The sequence below is a fragment of the Lepidothrix coronata genome, unplaced genomic scaffold (assembly GCF_001604755.1).
Source record: "Lepidothrix coronata isolate B3197 unplaced genomic scaffold, Lepidothrix_coronata-1.0 Scaffold124, whole genome shotgun sequence".
Taxonomy (NCBI): Eukaryota; Metazoa; Chordata; class Aves; order Passeriformes; family Pipridae; genus Lepidothrix; species Lepidothrix coronata.
Genome location: NW_016690304.1, coordinates 4,303,870 through 4,321,518, shown reverse-complemented (window position 1 = coordinate 4,321,518; position 17,649 = coordinate 4,303,870). Strand labels below are relative to the sequence as shown.

At 46.7% G+C, this 17,649-nt stretch overlaps 1 protein-coding gene and 1 long non-coding RNA gene across 12 annotated transcripts in view; one reads left to right on the top strand and one right to left on the bottom strand.

Annotated features, from left to right (window-relative positions):
* Positions 1-16,251, bottom strand: part of LOC108502779 — a 60,236-nt gene extending 43,985 nt beyond the window's left edge. For 9 of the 11 annotated variants that reach the window (XR_001876608.1, XR_001876609.1, XR_001876601.1 and 6 more), the window contains exons 1-3: positions 16,164-16,251; positions 14,157-15,549; positions 13,954-14,059 (exon numbers count right to left, since the gene is read on the bottom strand). This is a non-coding gene — a long non-coding RNA (uncharacterized LOC108502779). The remainder of the gene's footprint in view (positions 1-13,953; positions 14,060-14,156; positions 15,550-16,163) is intronic. The other 2 variants (XR_001876610.1, XR_001876607.1) reach the window with 2 other exon arrangements.
* A 67-nt stretch (positions 16,252-16,318) lies between these two features.
* ADO (2-aminoethanethiol dioxygenase) lies at positions 16,319-17,071 on the top strand. Its single transcript, XM_017825958.1, has one exon. It carries the CDS (start codon positions 16,331-16,333, stop codon positions 17,069-17,071), a length of 741 nt encoding a protein of 246 aa, XP_017681447.1. The 5' UTR covers positions 16,319-16,330.
* Positions 17,072-17,649: the final 578 nt, after the last annotated feature.

The window sequence follows — 17,649 nt, the reverse complement described above, 5'->3', positions numbered from 1 at the left end:
AGATTAGTTCTAAATCTCTTGCTGTTAAAGTCTCTAGAAAGATGAAAGGTAAGTTAATTGTTGACATAATTGCTATTTTTCTTCTGTCAGTAAATTACCTTTTTTATAGCATGACATTTCATCTTCTAATTAGAGCTTTCATTGTGTACCACTGTTTCCCCATGTGGGACAGGTACACCTCCACCTTCTCCAGCAGACATGCAAGCACCAGCATGCAAGCCTGTCTGCCCTGCTGCTGCCCCAGATATCATCAAAGACAGCTCTGCACACATGGTCCCTGTGCTTGGCTGGAAAAAATGCTCCCAGGTTGTGACTGTGGCACACTCAGTGTTCCTTCCTAAAAAGCCACTGTTAGTTCCACCAGCTATTTTCATGGAGATGGCTTTACTAAAGATGAACATGACTGGTGTTGCTGCCAAGGAACTCACTCTCACTGAAAATGGGACTGTGCAAGACTGAGGACTCCAGAGGAAAAACAAAGCTTGAAATTCCAAATGCAGACCTAACACACAGCAGAAATGCTGCCATTCTCTCTGCCTTCAGGTCAAATTCAAGTTCTCATGCTGGGCTTGTAAATACTGTTATTTTTGGGGAAAACTCCCTTTGACTTTGCTCAAGACCCCAGTTTGCATTTACACAGTACTATCCCAGGCTGCTCCCAACCCCTCTGCTTTTCTTCCTCCCTACTCACTCACTCACTCACTCACTCAACTTTTCTTACTCCTTTTGTCCTCTCATGTCTCCTTTTCTTCCCTGTGCTCTAAGCCTTATCCCACGCTACCCTCTGATCTAAGATCTCTCTCTCTGGGAAGGCTTTGGATGTCATATCTCCGTAAATTTGGGATAACACTCAGATTCAATGGGAATGAAGCTGACCCATACCATTGGGTCTCTCTTTGCCAAGGATCCTCGGTCCTTCCTCTTGCCTCTTTGAACAAACTCATCCTGCCTTTAGAATCTGTAACTCCATTTCCTTCTTACTGTTGGCCTGCACTTCATATTTGCTAATTTTCCCATATTTGGACTCAGAGCTTCTAAAGGCAGAGTACAAGTTGCTAGATTTTCCCTTCCTTTGTCTATAAAATGGTGCTTATGAAATGTTTTCCTATAACAATGGAAAGAGATGATCAACTTACAACAGCAAATCATATGGAAGGAGAAGGTGTGCACACATAAGGGGGAAGAGGACACACTATTTTCTTAAATTTTAATAGGTAACTAAGAAATAACTTTTTTTTCAGAATGACTAACCCTAAACAATGCAAAAAGGTATTATTTAGGAAAAAAAAAGCATAAGAAAGGTATGACGGTTACTAGAAGCTATCGTATCCTTTGGTCTCGGAATTTCAGCTGGGCTCTCATTCAGCACAGTCACAAGGCAGTGCTGTAATTACAGTCCTCTGGGGACTCCAAATGAAAATAAAAGTCACGTTCAAATGACCAATTTCAAGGTTACATATTTGAAATCAGGGCAGCAGGGAATCAAAAAGCCTTACAAAATAAGTACAAATCAGGTAACCAGGAAATTCTCACAGGTATAACACCAACCTGACCTGCTACTACCAGTGGTCAGTAGTTCCACTGAATAGAGCGAGAAAAATTAGACTGTGGGTTACAAGGGCAGTAATTTACAATGGGAGGTTGAGAGTGGACCACATGGAAAATTAAGTGGCTTGGAATGCAGACAAGCTTAGAGAGAGAGTGAAGCAATGGCTATTTTGAGAATCCCTGTTGGGCACAAAACAGCATTTGGCTATGCAGTGCTAATGACACAGGTGAGATGCACCAATGGCTGCAGCATCGGCAGGAAGAGTCAAATAACCTTATATAATGATATAAAAATGGGATTTCATCCATCACAAAAGAGAAATGTTACAGAAAAATCTCCAGCGTGTAGGCATAGTCCAAGTGTGAGAACACAGTTTCCCAGCCATGGATCAGGAAGATCTGATCCTTGGCACTGATTCTGGAATGGCAAAACTTTTAGGCAAGTTACCTCCTTAACCTTCCTGTTAAGGTAGGAAAGTCACTGATAACTGAAAAACTCTTAAGCAATGTTCTGTGCTGCTTTTCTGTTGCAATAATTGCACATCGACTGCTCAGAATTGAATGGTGCCTGGTATCATTATCCTAACACAAGTAACCATCCACCCAGACATTTACACTGCGCTTTTCCTAGTGCAGAGGGACTACAAACAGGAACACACAGGGGCAAACAATGCTGCTAACACTTCCCATTTTGGCTGGTATCACTGCGTTAGTGCAGTCCACGGGCAGGTGCTGTTGTTTTTGACAGGCCTGTTGGGTGACAGTGACAGCAATCTGTCAGAGGCAGCCCACACACAGGATGTGTCCTGCACAGCACACTGACCTCCCCCAAAGAAGTTTCATTTTTGAACTCTGTGGAACATGTTACGAATACCAGCTGGCCGGGTGCAATGTATCACAGAAAAAGGGCACCGTGCAATGGTCAGGACAAAGCAACATGGAAATACCCTCTGAGGGCAGCAGTGGGCTTGCTGGAGAGCACTCTGTGCTTCCTCGGAGGAACAGGCTGGATCTTTGTGAGGAGGGACACTTGGCCCATCAAACAAGGTAATGTGCTAAGGCACTTCTGTGCTTCTCCTGCAACTCCCCGACCCTGCAGTTGCCAGAAGATTAGTGCTGTCATAAAGACGACTTTCAAGCACCTACAGGCCTTGCCAAGAATAAACCACGAGTGTCTTTACCTTCACAGGATCATATTCACACCATGAGCAACTCCTTTTTCCCCAGGGAAAAGCCCTGTGCCAATGCATAACAAGATACATGTCAAAGACCTTTGCCATTGCCTCAGTACAACCACAACTCTTCTCCTGTTCAACAAGGAAATTCTGCCTTTCTGCCTTCTTTACAGCACTGGAGGTGCAAAGCTGATGAACAACCAGTCACACTTCCTAGGCAGGTAATACAATATCAGAGGCTCTCAACTAGCCTTTGCTCACCAGCCATGACAGTTCAGGGTGCTTCTGCTCCTGTGCAAGAGGTTATCAGATTCACAGGAGAGCTTTAAACTTTAAGCTGTCAGACCACCCACCAGAGCCCATGAGACAAACATGTGCCCTCCCTCTCCCCACCCTTTTGCAAGCAAGCTCCCCACCACTGCAGAGGGATCGATTGGATAGGTGTCAGTACCTTTAGCTACACAAATATCTTTGGGAGAGCACTTCTGCAGCATGCTCAGTATGGTATGCAAGGAGATAATGATAGTATTGTCTCTTTAACAAAAAGTTAAAAGTCCCTGAAATTATGATTTTCGGTTTTGAATATTATATTAAGACCAATGCAGAAACTGGTAGCAAAAGACTGATTCATGAACACCATCAAAATGATTCACCAGTCCCTCACTAGGAAGTGATATCATTGCATTTCATCTCCATGAGAATGGCAGAAGAGACACATTGTTTCACAGGACAGGAAAGTGCTGTATACTTCAAAATAAAAGTATTAAATCTGCAGGTGTGTATGACAAAGGAGAGGGGGCAGATTGTCAGCGCTCTGAACAGTGAGCCACTTGCCCAGCCCAGTGACTATCAGATACTTGTAAGCACTGTTGAAGAATGCCAGAACATTTCCAAAAAGGTCTGCGATAAATTGCAAGCTGAGGGTGTATTGTACAAATTACACCACAGCCTGACCAGATTCTTTTCCACCTGATCCATCACTCGTTGCTCCATCCCTCAAGCCACAAACAGTAAAATCCTTTCTTGCTCCCTCTTTAGCAGCCATATAGTGAGTGTGTTCTCACATTCTCTTACCTGACTCAGTCCCACACTCTCTGACCCACAATATTGTCTCCACATGTCAAAACTCAGTCCTGCCAGGGATCCATACATCTTAGCCCCATACCCACTCCTCTCCTCTGCTCAGCACCATTACAGGTGCTCCAGTGCTCCTCAGGTCAGGACTGCTGCACATCCAGCTGGCCTAGGGAACCCCAAAGCTCTTCCAATCCCTGTGTTACACAGGGATTCTCACTTCATGGTCACACTAAGGAGAAGGTAGACATATGCATGAAGCTGCTGGGGAGGCAGAAGGCAATGAAGTTTTAGGTTGTATGCCACACGTTGTCTTCAAGGGTGACACACTGGATGACAGGTTTTTTAGTTCTTAGAACCATACCTCGTGTTGGACATGCTCTCTGCAGTTACTCTGGGTGATGTCAGCCTGTCAGCACCTCAAAGCCCTAAGTATGCTGCACTCTGCTGTGCCTTTTAATTAATGATCTGCTCCTTCCACAGCAGGCAGAAGTAGGCTTGCAGCTACAGAACCACCAAACTGGCAATGACAAGCTGACATCACCCAGATGGAAGAGGGTTTTCTTTCTTTTAATCTTATTCCTTCTCCTCAGCTTGCTCTGTTTTCCAAGAGGTCAAGGTACTACCCCTCCAGTTCACTTGATGCTTCTCCCTCACCTCTCAAAAACCTACATTTAGAGCACCTAACATCAACAGCCCCAAGCACTGGAATGACAATAAAACCAGTGCTGCTTTCCTCTCCAGCCTGCTGCCCACCTGTGCCAGGTGGGACACTTTGAATCCAGGGAACTGCCAGAGAAGAGAGTGGCAAATTTTTGAATCACTCATTTTCTCCAAAACTCCTTTAACTCTCTGCAGGAAGACTGGCAGGCCTGTTGCTACACAGATCTGCTGGCCCACAGCATGCCAGAGGCTGCTGTCAAATCAAGGCTTTAGGAGCAATCGCAGCCACATCCAAACAGCACTGGAGAAGTCACCTGCAAGGAAGAGCAAGTCCCATGCCATGTAACATGAAAGCAAGTTGTAAGTATTTATTCTATCACTCCTAACCTCCCAGGGACTGGCCTTTTAATGCAACTCATATCCTCCAATCTAATAACCTCAGTTCCCTGGAGACTGGTGCTGTAGACATAGACAGGGTTTAGAGTTGAGCACTCTGGAATTTCTGATGTATCCAGCCACACTTGGAGCCAGCCAGAGCCATGCAGGACTCCTCATGCAATCAATCCATCTACAGCACTGGGTTCACCTAGAAAAGCAAGTCAGGCATCCACCAGCCCTCCAGCTCAGCCCAGTCACAGCGGAAGAGCAGATGGAAAGAAAGCTGCTCCCTCCATCCCAGCAGGGCCCGCAGGCTCTGGTGTACTGACCAACAGCTCCTGTCCCAGAGAGCTGCTTCCGAAAAGACACACAGCCAAAGAGAGGAGACACACTCCAACCAGGAACTTGATTGAGTGGTTTTTCTGTGTGGTAGGATACAAGAGAGACCATATTCTTGATACAGGTTCAGCATTTCTGTGATTCTATGATTTCAATATATTAGACAAGACCATGGGGGAACTCAAACAGAAAATGCAAATGCCACTTTTTAAGCCAAACACTAAAAAAGCACTGGGCCTGATTTTCAACTGGTGACTCTCACTCAACATTTTTGTAACCCAAACAACTTTTACAGTTACTCCTCGTATAATTAAATAACAAGAAAATATAATTTTCTATTTTGTTTAGAGAAAAATCTGCTGCTTTAGGCCTACAGAAGCATAAGTAACCTGTTAGCAAGCATTTTAGAGAACACTTTGCTTTGGTGAACATATTCCCTCAAGGTATATGATCTAGGTGAGCAGCAAGTGTTGGTACTCATCTCTCCTAAAATTATCAAGTTAACAAGTCCTGCATTAGTTTCCATCCAAAAAGCCTCCTTTAAAGTCATGGAGACATACCCAGGCTAGAGAAGACCAGAATAGATCACAGATACCCATTTTGCAACCATTACCCAGAAAAGTGAATGGTTCCATTCTTCTGTGTACTATAAAACCTCACGTACCACAGGAAGAGAAGTTAAAGGCCACACTTTCACTTCGTGTGTGCATCTTCCAGTGATGTCAACCAGGTGTGAGCTTCTGATCCTCAGCCAGTACAACTTTTCCCAGGAAGTATTTTCAAACATACCCCATCAGCTCTGGGCTCACACTTTTATCCCAACAAAATTTCATGTCTCCCAACACCATCCACACTTGCACTGTCACTTTTAAGTGACAGTATTAAGCCCATAAGTAAAATTTACTTCATCAGATACTGAGGGCTCTTTGAAAGGTAAAAGTATTTTTAAATCTTGACCTCAGGAAGAACATTCTCTGCTTTCCAGAGTTTAAAATGGGATGGCCACATTTCTAGGCATAAGGACAGCTGAGAACTTGTGGTGAGATTACCACAGTTTAAGAATTTAACAAAACGAAGATGATTTAAGCCAATGTAATTCACCACGTGATTTCTGCAGGAGAGCAGAGTTCCTGAAGTTCAGCTGTCCTGAAGCACAGCTGAGGAGTGACAGTGTTAAGCTACAGCATCGTGATTGCTTGTAATTGTCTCTTTTATATTCTAAGAGCTAAACTATCCTTGTTCCAAGGCAGGGGTCAAAATACTGCAAGAAATGCAGGTCATGGAGCAGAAGAAAGGTTATTTTCAACTTGTTAGGCTTCCCACAAAGTTTTCAGATTCTGCACATAGGCTTAACCAATTTCATCATTTTGGTTACATCAGAACATCTTTATATTAGAACAAGCAACTTTTTGTTATCAAACCCTTTTTTTTGTTGTTTTTTTTTTAAACTCTGGTTATATGCCATCCCCTTGAATTTAAATAGCTCAGATCCACACATAAAGATTGAGACGAGATAATGGAAACAAAAGATAATCAATCAACTGGTTTTGTACACAAAATAAGCATCTGTAATTACAAAGCAGCCAACACGCTGACTCTGCCTTGAGTTACACTACACACTGGCCCCTCGGATCCCAGGACTTAAAATCACCTTTGCTCTCTCTGTCACAGGTCAAGTATAGCTCAGCCAAACCAGGAGATTTGTGCCAAACAGTTTGTATTTCCAACAATTAAATACTGAATTCTCCTTTCAGGAGTCACTCAGGAGTCACTCTTGCACAATTATTTGCATACACAGCCACTTTATTTCAGCCCCAAATACAAAAAGCTATTAACAGTTTGCCAGATTCTGCTCTCATTTGCCCCAGTGCAAAACCACATCGTTTCCACTAAGATCAGTGGAGTCAAAGTTTCATACCACACATGGGAGAGTAGAACTCCTTTCCCACTGAGATAACTCCCATCTGCAGTGAGTTGCTGTGCCCGTGGCACACACGGTCTGGATGTTTCTGTTCTGTAGCACACACTGCCCCCTCTGCCCACTGTCCTTCCAGCTCCTCTGCAGCCCCACCATATCCCTCATGGCCCTTAATTAGAAATGGACCTTGTTTCCCAGACAGACCAGAGCAGGTTACTCATTCCCCTTAATTCACTGGATTTACAAGAAGCACACCAGCTGAGTATCACTGAACAAAAGATAAAATTGTTTCTGCAGTGTATTTACACACAATAAAATAAACCAATCAAGTAAACAAACTGTACACAACGTGCCCTTTTATTAACTGAAACCAGAAGAAACCCTCTTCATTACTTCCAGTACTTATAAATGCACACTTATGTCCTACATAACTTAGAGCTTACAGCAATTACTTGGTCCTCAAAGCCTTGAGCCAAGTTTTCTCCACGGTATTTACTCCCTGGGACCCAAAAGAGTCAACAGATAACTGGTCTCCAACCCTGTTTCTTCAGTGCCCTCCACACTGAGGGCAGACTTTGCTCATTCTCCCTGACTGACAGATCATCTTGGTTTAACTTCTCCTGGACTCCCTCCATTTGCTATACATGTCACAGCCACTGTCACACTCCCTGGCCAGTGAGGGACAGGTAGTTGGTGCCAGGGGACGCCAGGAACTGTGGACTGAGAAACAAGCACAGTGCTGCCAGCCAGTCAACTACAACAAGTGCAAGAGCATGGGCAGCCAGCATGAGAGAACAGAAATCTTAATCCCACTGTCCCTGCATGCCCACAACCACTGAGTTAGGAGTCACTGCTCTGCTCTTCTACAGACAAAGCTTTTAGAAGTTCACAACCACTGCTTTGTGCTTTTATTTCTTTCTGGTAATGTAATAGAGCACTTCCCAATTATCAAAAAATGTGCCCCTTTGTGACCCTGGTGAGGCTCAGAGGAACAGCCCTTGGTACACAACGCACACAGAGCATTGGCCGAACCAGCTCCCGTTCCTCCCATCAGGCAGTCCGACCTCAGACAGGATTTCCATGCCACCCCATGCAACTCCATCCTGCAGACAGTTTTCTGCCACCTTGTGTGACCACACAGCCCGAGAGGCAAACCCAAAATGCTTCCCTTGCATAAAGGGAACAGTAATTTATCACACAAATACAAGGCACAGTGAATCACCACAGCTTGACTACTGATCTGTGCCAAAAAACCAGTGCTAGTTTCAAGGGCCCCCTTCTGCCACCCTTCCACTGAGTAATTTAATTGAGGGGGAAAACTTGACATCAATATTTCTGATGCTAATTCACATGTCTTTTTTTCCCTGTTAGAACACCTGGAAGGAGAAGATTGTCACATTTCTCAAGTGGGAGATGCTAAGAACTGGGTTTCAACTCTCTGGTAAACCTGGAAAACAAGGTAAGGGGCCAGCCAGCTTCTCCGTGAGCAAACCCCCAGTGACTCAACCAAAGCCTGCCTAGATGAGGCAGGAACCAAGAAGAGAATCAGATAATTCCATTCCAACTGTGTACAGCCAGATCTGTAAAGAGAGAAACTGGTCACTGTTTTTGAAGTGGAGTATTATCGTCTCAGTACAACTCTATGCATTCAACGTTTTAATTCTCAGGCAAAGCTATAGCAAAAAGCACATCAAATTTACAAGACAGCTCTGAACTGCTTGGAAAGGACATAGGTAAGGCTGCTTGGGCAACCTTGCTTGTACCTTCTCCTGTAGGGGATCAGTGGCTGGACACTGTAACATAGTATTTGCCTATAGTCTGCTATCAGCTTCAGATCCTTCTACCTCAAATACCCATATGCAGACACAGCCTATGTATGGGTTGAGTGTATGTTTTATTTGGCACAAAACAAGGAACAGCCTGCATTTAGCATTCAGATTTAATATTGCATATACACATAGATGCAGACAACCTTAAGAAATCAGGTGATTTCACACGTGAAAGGCAGCTTTTTCAATATTCTCACAGATAGTTGTCACTGAAGGAAGGGAGTAGCATCAGTACAAGTCCAAAAGGTTACATGAATGAGGCCCTTGCTCCCCCTGCACACCAGGAAGAACTTACCCCAATACTGTACAATTAAAGGATAAAGCTTTCAGCTGTAACTCAAAATTTTGTCACAAGGGCTACAGCCTACTGCAGGAAGACAGCAGAAAAGATTAAGGGCACCCCAGAGATGCTACCAGGTGAAAATAAGTAAAGTGTGCAAAGTTTCTCAATTGTTTTGTGGAGTTACAGTTGTGCTGACATACTCATACAGCATCCTAAATGTAAGCACCTACCTAAAAATACAAATACAGTTAGAACCCTGCCACAAGTTCCATGCAATCTCTGTGAGCAATGTCAACTCCTGTGTGCAGGGCCTTGCCTATACAGGGCTCTTTGCAGGATCAGGACTGTAACCTATGTACAGAAATGCAGGTAAAGTGTGTTTACATAATATGTAAATAGATAAAGAAAAGTACATTCACATCAACTACTGAGGAGAGAAAACAGTACTTCTACTGCTAAAAGTACTGAATCACTTACCATCTGGTTTGTGAGAAAAAAAAAGACTCAGTCCAATTCAGTTATGAAGAAAATCCTGTCTAAAAAAAGTAATCACATGCTAGATCCCCCTAAGTTCAATTTCCAATCATTTTAACACAGAGACATGGAGAATTTTGTTTTCCTAGAGATAAAAAAACCACCCCCAACAGTAAGAAGGATGTGTGGCTTGTTAGGCCTTGATCCTGCAAGCTTTAAATACTTAGCTATGGGGAATAGTGGAAGATAGCTTTAGGAAAAAGTAGAGTGTCTGCCTCAGTTTCTTCTGGAATTCATTCTAATTTTCCAAGAAAAATTTGCCACACTTCTGTTACCATGCTGTGAAATGCAAAAGTAAAATCTAGATATTTAGTATGTGAACTAATTTAACATCATACCTTCGTAATTCGGGGTTTTTTCCTCAATGATCTGAAGTTATACCCATGCAGAAGTGATATGTTACTGACAAGAATACAATTCTAACCTAAAAAGAACATGTGGTCAGGTAAATACTCTGAGCACTGGAGCACAACCAGCCAAGGTCACGTCTTAGGTTTTGGCAAGGATTTGTCAGTGACAAACTTGTGATTTGTCACTTTGTCCTCAAACACACCACTAAAATTACTTTCTTCACTTTTAAAGAAACTAAAATTTTTCTATCATCATTTCAAACCACACTTCAAAACCCAGCCTACACACAATACTGATTTTCCAAAGGCCTTTGTATGTCCCCTTTAATAGTTGTGCATCTGCAGCTGTGTGTCATGGAATTAAACTTCCCTGTTCGCTCCTTGCCTTGTTTAATATGGATCTATGGGACAAAGTAGTATGGTATTGGATTTACCAATTAACCTAAATATTACAAACATCTGAAAACACTGAAAGAAATTTCCCCATGCCACTAAATACCTTACCCACTAAATTTTACCATTCACCTGCTGAACACTAAGTCTTTCCTTAAAAAAAAAATAAAATTATTTATTTAAACCAGAAAAATTTTCCCTGGCTATTCGTTCCTTCTTAAACTTGGCATTATTGATTAGCCCTGTATAGATCCCCACTGGGACAAATTTGATCCCAAATCATTAAGAAATTAAATAGTTCTCTCTTGCTGAAAAAGAGATTCCTTAAATACTGTGTTGCGTGTACAACCAAAGGTAACCAAGTTATTATGGCTTCACGTGTTACTGCTTATCACCTATGTGACAACCATACCCAGCCCTCACTCCTGACTGTGAAAAAGTAAGGCTTAGCTTGAGGATTGTCTGTGCTGAAGTGTTTTTGGCAGTGAGGGAAGGCTATGAGTGAGTAGCAAGCAGGTTATGGTGACTCAGTGGCACAGCAGTACCTCTTTAAGCCACTGAAATAGGATTGCTTTGTACCTCGCTAGTAAGATTGTCCCAGAGCTGGTGTGTGATCAGTACTTGGCACAGCACAAGCAGTGGCAGAGCCACAGCTCACACCCTCTGGGAACCCAGAGTTAGTGGGTGATCTCCTGTTACCTACAGCCAACCCTCAGGCTCCAAGGGAGCAGAATCACACCCTACCCTGGACAAATGTGCTTATATCCCACACCTATCACACAGCAGGCAAAGGTAAACATGGCACTGAGGTCAGTGATAATGGGAGAGCAGACAAGCACAGAAACACAGGGCTTTCCCTGCAGGGGAGCAGCTTTCCTGTCACTGCCCAGCACGAGGACTCTGTAGAGCCTTCGGACACTATACAGGCCTTTCCCCTGGGTCGTCTCAACAAAACCTTTCCTTGCCATTGGAAAGCCAGCTGCTGAGGGGAGGGCTGGAGGCCATGGGAGCTGCTTGCCAGCAGAGGTGACCTCACAAGCTGTCACCCACCCTCCACTCTCCCACTGAACAGCCAAATGGGACCCTCGGGATTCTCTAAAAAAGTAACAAACCCAAATGGAGTTCAGCACTGATGTAACAGAGGGTGGAGGGGCCTTATGGTTCATTTACCATGCTGGTAAATGCCTCCTTCCTCTCATCCAGGATCAGCCCCAGACAGTCAGCGAGTTCAGAAGGAGTAAAGCTGGGGATAACTCACAGCACCCATCACTACAGTCTGACCTGGGTGGTGTCGGGGAGAGCAGCACAGATCTTATTTGCACCAGTGGACATCATGAAATCAGTGGAGCTGAACTCAGATGATCAGAATGAGGCTCATTATCTCTGCAAATTCATGCAGAGCAAGTTGCATGCTGCACAGCCTTTCCTACTCTGAGTCACTCCAACTCCTGCTCTAGGCTGTTCAGTAGCAAACTGTCAATAAAACTCATTAATGATGTGCTCTATATAGAAATAGTGGATTTAACTGAGGAGCTACAACAAATGAAGAGTGCAGCAAGGGGTGAATTAAGTGGTTCACAGAATCACAGAATGACCTGGGCTGGAAGTGACTTCTTTAAAGTTCATCTACATCTCATTCCAACCCCCCTGCCATGGACAGAGGCATGTTTCACTAGACCAGGTTGTTGAAAGCCCCATCCAGCCTGGCCTTGAGCACTGCCAAGGACAAGGCAGCCACAGCTTCCTGGAGCAACCTGTGCCAGGACCTCACCACCCTCACAGTAAAGATTCTTTTGAATGTATCTACCCTAAATCTACTCTCTTTCAGTTTGAATCCATTCCTCCCTGTCCTGTCACTAAATACTCTTGTAAAAAGTCCTTCTCCATCTCTATTGTAGCCTCCATTCAGGTACAGGAAGGCCACAATAAGGTCATCCCTAAACCAACCCTTTTCCAGGCTGAACAAACCCAATTCTCTCAGCCTTTCCCCACAGTAGAGGTGCTCCATTCCTCTAATAATCCTAGTGGCCTCCTCTGGACTTGCTCCAGCAGTTAATGGAATACAGGATGTGTGTCAGTAAAGAAGTGGTAAAGGTGGGTGGGAGTCTTAATGTTACATAGACTTGCTTGATGTTTGGTGCATATATGAACCCAATTCCCTTTCTGATTTCGGTACAGTTATATCTAGCACTCCCCTGTGTTTCTACTGATATATAAAGTCTCTGATGAATAATTGATAAACTTATCTTTTACGTAAGACATTACTGGAGAGCCAGCAAATAGTATAGACATGTTGTTTGTCTTCTCTGTTTTCAGTCCTGTTCTCATCTGAGTCACGTTTGGCTAGTGTTCATATCCAGCTCCTTGACTGATGGTAGCTAAAAAAAAAATTAAAATATACACCCTTGCAGAGCAAGTGGCAGGAACAGTGCAAAAAAGATGTTCTTTGACAAAGATTCTTGGGTTTTGTCCTATGTAAACACACATCTGCAGCTGTTGGCAACATTATAACAGAGGATGGTTTCTGTACTGGCTGTCCAGGCTCTACACCTTATAAAATATTCTGGCATTGTGACACAAGATTTAACAGCAGCCAACAACTGACCTTCTACATGAGTGGCTGTCATTTCTGTCCACTACACACTGTTGTTTTATCTGATGGTTACAGGGAATTCTAATACCTCAAAATGAAATAAGAGGATATGAGAAGGAAACCCTGGAAGAGAGTGAAAATGAGCAAGGGATATTTCACAAACTTGGGGGGAGCTGTAACACCTAACAGCAATAAAGAAGCAAGAAGCTATCCACAGTAGAAAGGGGAGGAGGCTGGAAATAGAGGGGTTGGGCAGGAGAAAATGGCTGTGGCACCTCTCACCACGTCCTCTTTCCGTGTGTGGAGGAAAAAAACAAACACAGCAGGAGACCAAAACCGTAACCTGAACCTGACCTCCCTCTCACACAAAACCTCTGGGCTGAACTTTGGTCATTGCGTCACCGACACAACGCAGCCTTGAAGCCCAGCCAACTACACTGTGATTTTTTTTTTCACATGTGCTCAAGATGGTAGAGGCCACCTAAGAATATGGCCTTTCAGAAGAAAAAAACATGTCAATTTAATTGTCAGTTGGTTGGACAGCTTGCTTTTCTGTTGAGGTTGGTTTGTGGGTTTATTTGAATATTACTGCACTGAAAAGATGTGGGTGTGATATAGCATTTAACTGGAACGTTAAGTGCCAAGGACTTATTTTTGTCTGTATCTGTTAGAAATGGCAATCAATAGAGTAGTTAAAAACACTGGAGATCATAAGGTGATCAATTATTAAAAATATAAACTTCATTATCAGTTTAACATGGCACCAGAATCATCCACATAAAGATGTTCTTAAAATCTTAATAAATGTCCTTGTACACAAGACATGTGATTCATGGTTTACAGAGTGATAAGCACTGAAAGGGTCAAGTAACTCACCTAATACCACTCTGCAAGTCAAGATCGGGTTGAGCTCAGCCTCAGGATTCTGCTTTTCCGTGTTGATCTTTCCTACAATTGCATGTTACTCCAAGCGCACAATGTCCTACAAATACCAAGCATTCGTTTCCACAAAATGGTCTATTTTTGTGCTGCATAGAAAAAAACCCAGTGTGTTCAAAAGTGAGCATTCTAGCACTCACCTGCAAGCTAAGTGCAATTGCTGAGGCAGGACACAAATGGAGAGCCAACAGAGAATTTATCATTATCACTGATAATGGTAACTGCCAAAAATTCCAGTCCACACCTCCACAGTTAAATTGTCCCTGTGGAAGGGGACTGAATAGAAAAGCTCACATGGAGCCTTCCAAATCTGCCAGTTGCCACCCAATGCAGCAGCATTTGAGACTGTCGGAGTCCTTGGCAGTTCACTCCAATACAGACAGGTTCACAGGCCATTAAAGACCCCTCCTCTCCACTCGGGATGATGCTCCCTCATCCTAAGCATCTTCACCTGTGTTCCCAACACTGGCACAGGACAGACTTATCAGTGTGAACATGAAACAGCTGAAGACTGCAATGATTTGTAGCTTCAGGTGAAACTTGAACATCCTTCTCCGTGGAGAGGAAGCAATGATGCCATGACTTGAATTTGCATCCTGTGCACCAAACTTATCTAGGGAGGGTGGGAAATAGGATTGGGAAGATAAATCCAAGACACCAAACTTTGTTTACAGTATCAGTATTTCATCCTCTGCTGGGCCATCCCAGGCCCACAGCACTTGTATTTATGACTCATGTACAGTGTTTATGGTTCCCATGAGGGTGGTGAGACACTGGAACAGGTTGCCCAGAGAAGTTGTGGATGCCCCATCCCTGACAATGTTTAAGGCCAGGTTAGACAATGTCCTGAGCAACCTGATCTAGCGGGTGGCATCCCTGCCCACAGGGGTATTTCCAAGGATTAGATGATCTTTGAGGTCCCTTCCAATGCAAACCAATGTGTAAGAACACTATAAGGCCACATACCTCTTACTAAACTTTAATGCCTTTAATCAAGGAGACACAATGGTTTACCTTGTTTTAAAATGAAATCTTTTAACTTGGCAGGCTGCAGCCCCTGCAGTCGTATTTGATTAAGTATTATCATTCAGCTGTTTTTCAGAATCCTAACCAGCTAGGCCTACACCTACCATGGTACTTAAATTACTTGAGTGGGTTCTGCAGCATGTAACTCAAGGTGTACATAGAGCCTGCAAATTTCTGTGACCAGAGCCTAACTTTGTTTACCAAATCTCAGCACTAACAGTTTAATTTCTGACTTAAAAAACAAGGATTTTCTTGGCATGATCTGCTACGCACAGTGACGCCAATTAGAAAGAAGGTAATAGGACTGTTACCACAGATATATCAATTAAATAAAACATTACATGTAATGCCCTGGCAGAATAAATGCTGTACCCTTTTTTTACATTAGCCTGAAACAACCACATGCAGGCTCCACCAGGAGCCAAGCCAGAAGATTATCCATCCTTTTTGCCACACGTGGATTCTCTGATGATCAGTATCTGGAACTCCATGTGCTCGTCGGTTCATCTGCGGTTAAAGACAACGAATTCAGGCACAATCACACTCACAGGTGACCGCGAGGGGATACGTGCGGGACAGCGCCTGCCGCGCAGCCCGACCTCGACCCAACACCGCAACCGGAGAGGCAGTGCCCGAGAGCTGAGATCTGATAAGTCTGCCCAAACGGCTTAGCCGTACCAAGCAGTCAGCGATAAAAAAATAAGTTGTTCGTGCAGTCGCTGCACATCCGTGGCACCGCACTCGCGCTACTCTGCTCGGTTTCACACCGCTTAACTACCAGTCAAGCAACAAGTTGCTCCTGAGCCTTCTCGCCCTTCCCACGGCGGTGCGGGAGGAAACAGGCGGCACCGGGGGGGGAACTTATCACCGCGGCTTCCCTGGACACAGCACAGCCCCCGCACTGGCCGTGGCCCTGCCCGAGCAGACTCCTCCGGCTCCGGGGGAGCGGCCGCTCCCACCGCTTCCTCTCCTCTCCCTTCCTCCCTCTCCTCCCCTCTCTCTTCCCCTCTCTCTTCCCGTCTCCCTTCCCCTCTCTCTTCCCGTCTCCCTTCCCGTCTCCCTTCCCCTCTCCCTTCCCCTCACCCCGCGGCGCTGAACCGCGGCCACCTCACGCCCCTCACCACCTCCTCCTCCTCCTCCTCCTGGCGCTCGTTCCTCCTCCCCCGGCCCGGACTACGCTGCCCGTGGTGCCCGGCGGCGCCGCGGCTGCGCGGCCGCCCGGGGGCGGGGGCGGAAGCGTTGCCGGGCCCCGCCCGCCGCGGCCGGGCCGGGCCGAGGCGCCGCCGCCATGCCCCGGGACAACATGGCCTCCCTGATCCAGCGGGTGGCGCGGCAGGCGGGCCTCACCTTCCGCAGCCCGGCGGGCCCGGCCTTCGGCGAGAACCTGCACCGCCTGCAGCAGTTGCTGGACGAGGTGCGCGCCGAGGACTTGCACCTGGCGCCGCGGGGGCCGTCGGCCGCGGCGGCGGCGGCGGGCGGGGGTCCGCCTTGGGCCGGCGTGGTGCCGCCCGTCAGCTACATGCACATCTGCGAGACGGAGAACTTCAGCATGGGCGTGTTCCTGCTGCGGAGCGGCGCCTGCATCCCGCTGCACGACCACCCGGGCATGAACGGCATGCTGAAGGTTCTGTACGGCACGCTGCGCATCGCCTGCATGGACACGCTGCCCGCCGGCGCCGCCGCCGCCCCGCCGCCCCCCGCCGCCGGCTCCGGGCCCTGCCTGCGCGCCCTGTTCCGCTCCCGCCAGCACTACACGCCCGCCTCGCCGCCCTGCCTGCTCTCGCCGCACACCGACAACCTCCACCAGATCGACGCCGTGGACGGGCCCGCCGCCTTCCTCGACATCCTGGCGCCGCCCTACGACCCCCAGCACGGCCGGGACTGCCACTACTACCGGCTGCTGGAGGGGCCGCCGGCGGGCGCCGAGCCGCCCGCGCTGCCGCGGGAGGTGTGGCTGGTGGAGACCCCGCAGGCCGCCGACTTCTGGTGCGGGGGCGAGCCCTACCCCGGGCCCCGCGTCTACCTCTGAGCCGCCGCCGGCGGCGGCCCGGGCCGGGCGGCGGCCGCTGGGACGATGCGCTCGCCCCGCCGGGAGAGGAGGGGAGGGGAGCGGAGCCCGCCCGGCCTCCCCCGCCCGGCCGCGTCCCAGGCCCCGCACAGCGGCACCGCGGGCACACGGAGCTCCGCGCCGGCCGGAGCTGCGCGGGTCACAGCCTTCCGCTGACCGCGGGCTGCATAAGTCGGGGGAAATAAAGCGCCAGAACGTGCTTACGTCCTTTGGGCCGATGTGGGAGAGCAGCGCGGTTAAACTTCTGCTCAGCTGAAGGGTCGGGGGAATAATCCGGCATCCTATGTAAATAGTTAGGGCCGAACGTTAGGGAGGGAATTAAGGCTCTGAAGGGAGAGTCAACGCAATAAAAATTGCCGGCTTCCCCCGAAGGGGCTCCCACCGCCAGAGCCAGCTGGCCCACCCAGCTTGGGCAAGGGGCTGGTCCAGCTGCAGCCTTTGGGGACTCGGTCTCCAGAGCGATTCTAAACAAGAGCTGTACCCTGGTAGCAAAAAAACAACCCAGAACAACTCCTGAGCCAGGACATGCTGCTCCAGTA

Excerpts from the sequence above, each read along its gene's own strand:
- ADO (XM_017825958.1), top strand. The coding sequence starts at position 16,331 with ATGCCCCGGGACAACATGGCCTCCCTGATCCAGCGGGTGGCGCGGCAG.